Below are 10077 nucleotides of genomic sequence, written 5' to 3' on the forward strand. Positions count from 1 at the left end.
ATTTGGAGGTGCTACTGTTGCTATTCATTCCCTGACATTTTTACCACGACAAGAGCTGGAGAAGGACATAATATGTCACCAATAGACGACGGGCAGATAAAACATTCTCGGTGTAATAATAATCCAACGTGACTGATCCCTGCTCCACTGCTCCCCCTGTAGGAGCGTCCTCACAGTGCCGTGGAGCAGACGTGCGGACCGGGGGAGAGGGAGAGCGGCAGAGCCAGGATGAGTGTAGAGGAGCAGCTGGAGAGGATCAGGAGACACCAGCAGGCCTCGCTCAGGGAGAAGAAGAGAAGTAGCAGCAGTATCTCCCCCTCACGCTCTCCATCCTTCTCCAAGGAGAACCCCTTCGTTACACAGGTAAGTCCTCCTCGGTTTGGTGTGTGTGTGTGTGTGTGTGTGTGTGTTTGATAGGACTTGATGTGTTCATGACGACAGAGAAAGCTGGGGGGGGTACGCGTGTGTCTGTGCGTGTGTGTGTTGATAAACCTTGTTTCACAGCATTGAATGTGATTGTGTACACACTGTAAAACCGAGTTATTAATTTGGCATGTGTGTCTACTGCAGGTCAAGCTGGAGGTGTTCTCCACAGACACCCAGGAGCTGGAGGCAGCACTGCAAGACCTGGAGCAGGTCAGAGACCGAGTTACAGAGCAGCTGGAGAGGGACAGGACTGCAGCCGTGGAGCTGGAGAGGGACAGGACTGCAGCCGTGGAGCTGGAGAGGGACAGAGGTGCAGAACTGGAGCTGGAGAGGGACAGGGCTGCAGCAGCTGCTGAAGAAGAAATGGAGAGGGGTCGAGCTGCAATAGAAAAGCTGGAGCGAGACATGACTGAGGTGGCTGCAGTGGTAGAGCAGGAGATGGCCAGGACTGCTGTGGCTGTAGATGAGGAGATGGCCAGGACTGCTGTGGCTGTAGAAGAGGAGCTGGACAGGGCTGCAGAATTGGAGATGGAGAGAGACCGGGCCGCAGTGGCAGCAGCTGCAGAAGAATTGGAGAGAGCTAGAGCTGCAGCTGAAGAACTAGTCAGAGAGAGGACTGCAGTGTCTTCAGAAGAGGCGCTGGATATTGACGAGGCTGCATTGGTGGAGCTGGAGATGGAAATCACTGTGGTGGAGGAGATCAGCTACAGAGCTGAGGAGGTGGATGTCATCCCTGTCCCCAGGCTGAGTGAGGAGGAGCCACAGCCCCAGACGGAGAGCTCCAACATGGACACAGAGGTACGGGAGTGTCCCTGCTCACACAGACCACCAGAGAGCAGAATATTTATGGCATACAATATCATTTGATATGTATGTTGATGACTAGTAGGAGTGGTGACTGAGTCAGCATGGTGTACTGTAACGCTCTGTATAAATAAGAAAGATCCATACCGAGGATGCACAGAGCACTGTGTTCCTTAACTGAAAAAGGAATGTTTTCAAAGAGAGTGTTCAGAGATAGAGGAAAGACTTGTACAAGTACAAATTTATATCTAATCCAATAACGTTGAGCTAAGAGTGTTTTAGGGCGTAAATGGCTGTGTTGTGTTGGCAGCCTGGTCTCCTTGTGAATGTCCTTTAATCTGATCTGGGAGGCTTTGTGGGCGTGAGGAGGATCCAGGCTGGATTTAGGGGTTTATCTCTGGGCCTCAGCCCAGCCGTGGTGACTCACACTGGGCTAGAGAGAGAGAGAGAGACACCTCCCAGAGTTGGCCTGAGCTCCACGGAATCTCATGATCTGATGATGATGATGCAGTTGGCTCAATTAATGTCCTCTAATTTAGTAGGCCAAAAATAAGATGGCGAAAGCTGCTTAAGACCATTGGTTATCACCATGTGTCTTATACCAATGTGTCTCAACTCCAGTCCTTGTGGATCCTCAACAGTACACATTTTTTCTTGTAGCCCCGGGCAAACGTCGCTGATTCAACTCATGGGTGGCTTGATGATTAGTTGACCATTTGAATCAGGTGTGCTTGTCAGGGGTTAGAATTTAAAAAAATACTGCTGGAGTTACTCAAGGACTGGAGTGGTGCCTTACACCTACCCGGTTTCTTCAGATCCCCAAACATCGAAGAGGTAGCCGCTAGGGATTGACATTAGACCACCAAGATTGTGTTCAGTAGGGCAAAAATAAGAGCTCCGTTTCAAAACATATTTTCCTGTTCGGTACCTCCTGAACACAGCCCAGACTACAGTCTATCTCACTGTCCGTGTGTTGCAGGTGTCAGAGACCAAGATGATGGTGATATCAGATCAGGGTGTGAAGCCCCTGTATGTACAGTACCTGATCCCTGGACAACATCAACAGCAGGGGGAGAGGGAGACAGAGAGGAGAAACACCCACACTCCGAACACCCTCATTCCCCACAACAGGTGAGACTAGCTGGGCCTCACCAGGACTTATCTTAGCCTCTCTGGATTGATAGCAACTTTGACACTGTTTGAATACTTTAAAACCATCCCTTCCTTCCTCCAACTGTATTTCGATCAGTGACTACCTCTTTAAAGGCAGTAAAGTAGGATGCATTTGTAAGTATTTGGAATAAGGCCTGAATGTGAAGGTGTGACTGTGCCAGTTTGCCAGCTGCTGTGTCAGAAGCACTGACTCCTGAACTTGAGGAGGACGTGATGCAGAGTGAGGTGATGCAAGGGGAGACCCAGGGGAACAACATGAACATATCCTATGAACTACCAGCAGAGGGAGCTAAACTCAACAACAACCTGATGGCAGGTAAGAGAACACAGTCAGAAGATCGCTTTGTTAATGATGATTGGTTGATTGATTGATTGATGGGATGATTGATTGATTGATATATAACTGATAAATGTCAAAGCACTTACGTACAGTACCAGTCAAAATTTGGACACCTACTCATTCAAGGGTTTTTCTTTATTTGTACTATTTTTCTACATTGTAGAATAGTAGTAAAGGCATCAAAACTATGAAATAGCACATCTTTGCATTCTTGGCATTCTCTGAACCAGCTTCATAAGGAATGCTTTTCCAACAGCCTTGAAGGAGTTCCCACATATGCTGAGCACTTGTTGGCTGCTTTTCCTTCACCCCGTGGTCCAGAGATGGTGTATCACTGCAGAATGCTGTTGTAGCCATGCTGGTTGAGTGCCTTGTATTCTAAATAAATCACAGAGAGTCTCACCTGCAAAGCACCATCACACCTCCTCCATGCTTCACGGTGGGAACCATACAGTCATGGCCAAAAGTTTTGAGAATGACACAAATATACATTTTCACAAAGTCTGCTACCTCAGTTTGTATGATGACAATTTGCATATACTCCAGAATGTTATAAAGAGTGATCAGATGAATTGCAATTAATTGCAAAGTCCCTCTTTGCCATGCAAATGAACTGAATCCCAAAAAAACATTTCCACTGCATTTCAGCCCTGCCACAAAAGGACCAGCTGACATCATGTCAGTGATTCTCTCGTTAACACAGGTGTGAGTGTTGACGAGGACAAGGCTGGAGATCACTCTGTCATGCTGATTGAGATCGAATAACAGACTGGAAGCTTCAAAGGGAGGGTGGTGCTTGGAATCATTGTTCTTCTTCTGTAAACCATGGTTACTTGGAAGGAAACACGTGCCGTCATCATTGCTTTGCACAAAAAGGGCTTCACAGGCAAGGATATTGCTGCCAGTAAGATTGCACCTAAATCAACCATTTATCCGATCATCAAGAATTTCAAGGAGAGCGGTTCAATTGTTGTGAAGAAGGCTTCAGGGCGCCCAAGAAAGTCCAGCAAGCGCCAGGACCGTCTCCTAAAGTTGATTCAGTTGCGGGATCGGGGCACCACCAGTACAGAGCTTGCTCAGGAATGGCAGCCGGCAGGTGTGAGTGCATCTGCACGCACAGTGATGCGAATACTTTTGGAGGATGGCCTGGTGTCAAGAAGGGCAGCAAAGAAGCCACTTCTCTCCAGGAAAAACATCAGGGACAGACTGATATTCTGCAAAAGGTACAGGGATTGGACTGCTGAGGACTGGGGTAAAGTCATTTTCTCTGATGAATCCCCTTTCCGATTGTTTGGGGCATCTGGAAAAATGCTTGTCCAGAGAAGACAAGGTGAGCGCTACGATCAGTCTTGTGTCATGCCAACAGTAAAGCATCCTGAGACCATTCATGTGTGGGGTTGCTTCTCAGCCAAGGGAGTGGGCTCACTCACAATTTTGCCTAAGAACACAGCCATGAGTAAAGAATGGTACCAACACATCTTCCGAGAGCAACTTCTCCCTTCCATCCAGGAATAGTTTGGTGACGAACAATGCCTTTTCCAGCACGATGGAGCACCTTGCCATAAGGCAAAAGTGACAACTAAGTGGCTCTGGGAACAAAACATCGATCTTTTGGGTCCATGGCCAGGAAACTCCCCAGACCTTAATCCCATTGAGAACTTGTGGTCAATCCTCAAGAGGCTGGTGGACAAACAAAAACCCACAAATTCTGACAAACTCCAAGCATTGATTATGCAAGAATGGGCTGCCATCAGTCAGGATGTGGCCCAGAAGTTAATTGACAGCATGCCAGGGTGGATTGCAGAGGTCTTGAAAAAGAAGGGTCAACACTGCAAATATTGACTCTTTGCATCAACTTCATGTAATTGTCAATAAAAGCCTTTGACACTTATAAAATGCTTGTAATTATACTTCAGTATTCCATAGTACCATCTGACAAAAATATCTAAAGACACTGAAGCAGCAAACTTTGTGGAAATTAATATTTGTCATTCTCAAAACTTTTGGCCACGACTGTACATGCAGAGATCATCCGTTCACCTACTCTGCGTCTCACAAAGACATGACGGTTGGAACCAAAAATCTCAAATTTGGACTCAGACCAAAGGACAGATTTCCACTGGTCTATTGTCCATTGCTCGTGTTTCTTGGTCCAAGCAAGTCTCTTCTTATTATTGGTGTCCTTTAGTAGTGGTTTCCTTGCAGCAATTCGACCATGAAGGCCTGATTCATGCAGTCTCCTCTGAACAGTTGATGTTGAGATGTGTCTGTTACTTGAAATTTGTGAAGCATTTATTCGGGCTGCAATCTGAGGTGCAGTTAACTCTAATGAACTTAAGCTCTGCGTCTTCCTTTCCTGTGGTGGTCCTCATGAGAGCCAGTTTCATCACAGCGCTTGATGGTTTTTGCGACTGCACTTGAAGAAACTTTCAAAGTTCTTGAAATGTTCCCGCATTGACTGACCTTCATGTCTTAAAGTAATGATGGACTGTCGTTTCTCTTTGCTTATTTGAGCTGTTCTTGCCATTATGTGGACTTTTACCAAATAGGGGTATCTTCTGTATACCACCCCTACCTTGTCACAACACAACTGATTGGCTCAAACGCATTAAGAAGGAAAGAAATTCCACTAATTTACTTTTATCAAGGCACACCTGTTAATTGAAATGCATTCCAGATGACCACCACATGAAGCTGCTTGAGAGAATGCCAAGAGTGTGCAAAGCTGGCAAAGGGTGGCTACTTTGAAGAATCTCAAATATAAAATATATTTTGATTTGTTTAACACTGTTTTGGTTACTACATGATTCCATATGTGTTATTTCATAGTTTTGATGTCTTCACTGTTATTCTACAATGTAGAAAATTGTCAAAATAAAGGAAAACCCTTGAATGAGTCGGTGTCCAAACTTTTGACTGGTACTCTGTGTGTTGTTTGCAGTGAAAAGCCTGCCCTTTCCGCCCCAGTCCTCCTCCTCTCCCTCTCCTCCATCTCCTCCTCAACTCACTGACGGATCCCACTTCATGTGTGTGTAGAAGTGTCGAGGAGGTGGTTCTGTGAACTGAACTACACTCAGTAAGAGACTTCTGTCCTTACCTACAACCTTTGACCTTTATCAAATCAAATGTTATACGCCGAATACCTTATAGTGAAATGCTTACTTACAAGCCCTAACCAACAATGCAGTTTTAAAAAATGTAGAAGACAACAACAAAAAATACGAATAACAAATAAAAGTAACAGATAATTAAATAGCAGCAGTAAAATAACAATAGCGAGGCTATATACAGTGGGTACCGGTACAGAGTCAATGTGAGGGGGCACCAGTTAGTTGAGGTAATTGAGGTAATATGTACTGTAGGTAGAGTTAATAACTCTACCCATCAACCCCCTAACCTCAACTTCAGGGTCCAATGCTCAGCCCTCAGAGATCTACCCTCCAATCGACACAGATCTTACCAGCAGGCAACATCACACCAGCCATTTAAACACAGCCATAATTTGTTGTCTAAGCAAAAAGCACTATCTAGTCATGTCAGCATAATCATTTTCTCAATATTTTTTTTTTGCAGAACATTGTGGCTTGTGACCTCTGCTATTTTTGTGTGTGCTCGTCTGTCTCTTCACCTCTTCCCTATCTTTGCACTTATCCCTGCAGCTCAGACATTGACCTTGGTGAGCAGTGACTCATAAGAGATGCCAGCCTGGAGACCCAAGATGGCATCCTACAGAGCCATGATGGCACCAGCCAGCCTGCACAGAGCGTGCCCAGTAGCTCTCTGTATGTATAGAAACAACTGTAGCCAGACAGACAGAAAGAGTAGATCCACAGGCCTGCTCGTATTACTTACTGCCTGCCTACACAATAACTGTGATGCAAAATGTTTTCATTCACACAGAGATATCAGAGGACAAGATAGTATTACCAGAGTGATAATTGATGATGATGATTATTATTACAGGTACTATGATGGTCTGTTATTTTGGACATGTTCTGTGAGGATGTCTTGAGTGTCTATGAGCTGAGCACTGCTGTGAAAAGGAGAGGACTGTACAGTTGTAAATAAGAGCACTAGAGGAGTCTCATACTGGGAAGATCTCAATTGCATACTCCTTGCGTCCTGTCTCCTCGTCTCCTTCTCAAATCCCACTGGAGGAGAAGGTCAGAGGGGAAGGATATCTGGCTTTCTCATCTAATGAGTTTTGAGAAGGAGACAAGGACCTGAGGACGGGAGGAGTATGCATTTGAGGTCTTCCCACAATCACACACTATTGAGAGGGCGAAGCACCGAATCTACACACACTAAGGCAGTGCTTTACTTTAACCACACGGGGGCGCCATATGCTCTCGTCTTTTTTACTGGTTTTACTCCCATTTAAGTTTTTAACCTGAGGCCCTAAATGTTTAATTTTCCACATATTTTACACCGCACATTCCCTCATTGAAGTTGTTAATATATACATATATAAAACATATAGAATGAACTAACTATACAATGGGTTTATACTTCAATAAGGTGCCACCCTATTGCTGCTGATGGACAGAGTTTAAATATTTTATAAAGGTTGTGTTTATTTATGTCGGGAGGATCGGGATCTGGTCGCCGCTGACAACCACACGTAAATGTCCTGGGTTAGAATCGATCTGCTTCTCTGTTTTTTTTTTTTTCTACGGCTGAGATATATTTAAAGTAAAATATAGAAGAGAGATAAAATAGTTTTATGAGATTAGGGTTGTGTGTTAGAATCTGTCTGGTTGTGTGGTGTCCTGGACAGAGAGAAGAGAATAGCACATGTATAAGCAATAAGCAGGCGTTTTGTTCCCCCAGGACGTTAAAGTATAATGTACATAAATGTAAAGTTTCATTGTGTAAATGATGTACACCATAGAAAGAGCAGAGCAGAAATTATAAGTCTGAGGTTATTATTATTAGAGTTAATATGAAAAATGTTCATATCTCATCTGTTTTATATCATGTGAAATAAATGTTGATGTTCTTAAATGCTGTGGTGGGGGTTTATGTTATGACACAAGCTACGTTATTACATTTGTTTTAAACGTTGGGAGATAGAAGGAAGTTCATTTCCAATGCGTCCTGCCGTTTTGGTTTTATCATGTTACAAATATGATTTCCTGATCACTGATAGGATAGAAGCTCTGATGGTGCTGAAGACAAGACATTGACAAACTTTAAAGGTCATGAAGCTCCTTTCTGTGTCCGTTGAGGGACTGGGACTCTGGCCTTCAACTGGAAGTGTAGCCTACAGGCCAATAGCTCATATCCACTTGGTAAAATGAATGATCTCTGCTCTGGACAATGCCACTGTCACACTAGACGCAGCCAATCACTCAGGTCATCGACACAGTAAGGTCAGTCATCTCCATTCTCACCCTCTTTCCCCATCCTTCCACCTTCTTCCCTTCCCCCTCCCTCCTTTCATGCTAGACACACATGAGTAGCTATGTTAATGAGGCTCTGAATCTTTTGTGGTCCCGGCTTGTAGCACTCTGTGGATACGTGGGCCTGGTTCCATTCCACTCCTTCCACTAGTTCCTACCCTTTCCATGCCTCCTACCAGATAGTTCCTAATCCCTACCACCTTGATGTATTTAGTAATATAATTTGGATACCCATTAGCTACTCTTCTTGCGCCTGTACTTGGAAGAGTCCTTTACATGTGGTCATGATCTCCTACCTTACTTTTACAACAGAATAAGGCCTGGGGGTCATGAAGAAAAGAAAATATATCTGCTTTGATGAATTTGCATGAAAATTCTAGGCTTTATACAAAAACTTAATTACACATATGCTAGGCCTGCTAATAGGACAGGTATGGTGTTAAGAATTGTCTAGATGTATGACTGAAATGTGTTAATGGGTGATTGACATAATTTAAAGTGAAATGTTAGGGCCAATGTTCTGTTTTCTGGAACACTTTAAAAAACAATTTTTATTGAATACCCAAAACATAGAATATACTTGCAGCTCAACAACTACACCATACCAGTCATCCAATAGACTCCCATTCAGAGCGACACGCAGAAGCATCCAGGGTCAATGCCCTGCTCAAGGGCACTTGGACAGGTCTCCCACCAGGCCAAAAAACGTGAACCCGAACCCTCCAAGATCCCCCCCACAGTTCCCCAGTAGCTGTCCCTCAACTGTTCAGACCCCCCTCCTCCAAAGGACATCAAGGACAACTAAAATTATAACAGCAATGCCAACTGTATATGTTTGTGTGCATGTCTGGCACTATTACATGTATGTGTGTGTGTTATTGTAGGCGTTTATTTGAATGAGAGTGTGTGTATATGCATGTGTACAAACACCTGCACAGCATCAGCCTCAGGCAAACAGGTGTTGTGCCGAAAATTCCCCCCTTCGCGTTCTTCATTGCTGCGACTTGCTTGCCAGTTGAGATTTCTGTTTTTAACTCCGTTGTCAGTTTAGCCTACATTTCACTGTTCTTAGTAGCAGAAAGCATTTTGAATGCAGTTTTCGGTTTGGCTATTTGTTTCAAGTGTATGTGGCGGTTCTTGCTTGTATGGCGCCCTGGGTGAAACCCCCCGTAAGCGCCCGCCTCCGGGTCCCGCCGCCGTGGCCGGTTGCCCATGTCGCGCGTACATAAATCCGCTACTGATTTGTATTAGTCTATTAGTCTAAGCAAGAAATAAATCTCTTTGCAAAAATTCGTCATCCCTCCCATGTCTTATTCGACTAGTATTTTTGAAAGTGTAAGGATAATAATTCAGCCGTAGTTGTTCTGAAATGTTTATCGCTTGCCAACATTTTACTCCCTCTATGTTTAATGTAACACACATACATTAATTATTCATTTCGGCTTCCTATCCTGACGTGAAGTGTGTTCTATAGAAAGTATTTGACTCTGATGTGTGCCACATAAAGTATTTGACTCTAGCCACAAAAATAAGGAAATTAGAAGGGAGGGGGGAGATTTTCGGCACAACACCAGCATTAGCTGTAAAAACACTGCCCCTCAGTGTCATTCAAACGTACTTTTTATTGTTTAATTTTGACTTATCTTTGACCATCATTCTATCTCCCGCACAGCAACTCCACTCCCACTTGTCTCCAATTCCACATCCCAACCCTCCGCTTCCCTCAGCCCATCTATCTCTGCTGGCAACCCTCTACAAAGTTCTACGCAACACATATCTTTCAACTATGCTGTGATGTTTAACGTACAATGTCAATCTATCTAATCGAATAGAATCCACAGATTGCGAGTTGAAGATCAATAATTTTACTAAGAGTATTAGTCATTGACTGACCCGGTCTCTCTAGATCTCCTAACAGTACTATTTCTAGGG

At 44.2% G+C, this 10077-nt stretch overlaps 1 protein-coding gene across 1 annotated transcript in view; it reads left to right on the top strand.

Annotated features, from left to right (window-relative positions):
• LOC120031969 (pleckstrin homology domain-containing family A member 5-like) overlaps positions 1 to 7741 on the top strand; it is a 182639-nt gene extending 174898 nt beyond the window's left edge. The window contains exons 25-30 of the mRNA XM_038977861.1: positions 163 to 363; positions 571 to 1224; positions 2210 to 2361; positions 2565 to 2719; positions 5685 to 5819; positions 6403 to 7741. Of these exons, the coding sequence (XP_038833789.1) occupies positions 163 to 363; positions 571 to 1224; positions 2210 to 2361; positions 2565 to 2719; positions 5685 to 5779 (1257 nt within the window). The 3' untranslated portion in view covers positions 5780 to 5819; positions 6403 to 7741. The remainder of the gene's footprint in view (positions 1 to 162; positions 364 to 570; positions 1225 to 2209; positions 2362 to 2564; positions 2720 to 5684; positions 5820 to 6402) is intronic.
• The last annotated feature ends 2336 nt before the right edge of the window (positions 7742 to 10077 follow it).

Source organism: Salvelinus namaycush, chromosome 38 (assembly GCF_016432855.1).
Source record: "Salvelinus namaycush isolate Seneca chromosome 38, SaNama_1.0, whole genome shotgun sequence".
Classification (NCBI taxonomy): Eukaryota; Metazoa; Chordata; class Actinopteri; order Salmoniformes; family Salmonidae; genus Salvelinus; species Salvelinus namaycush.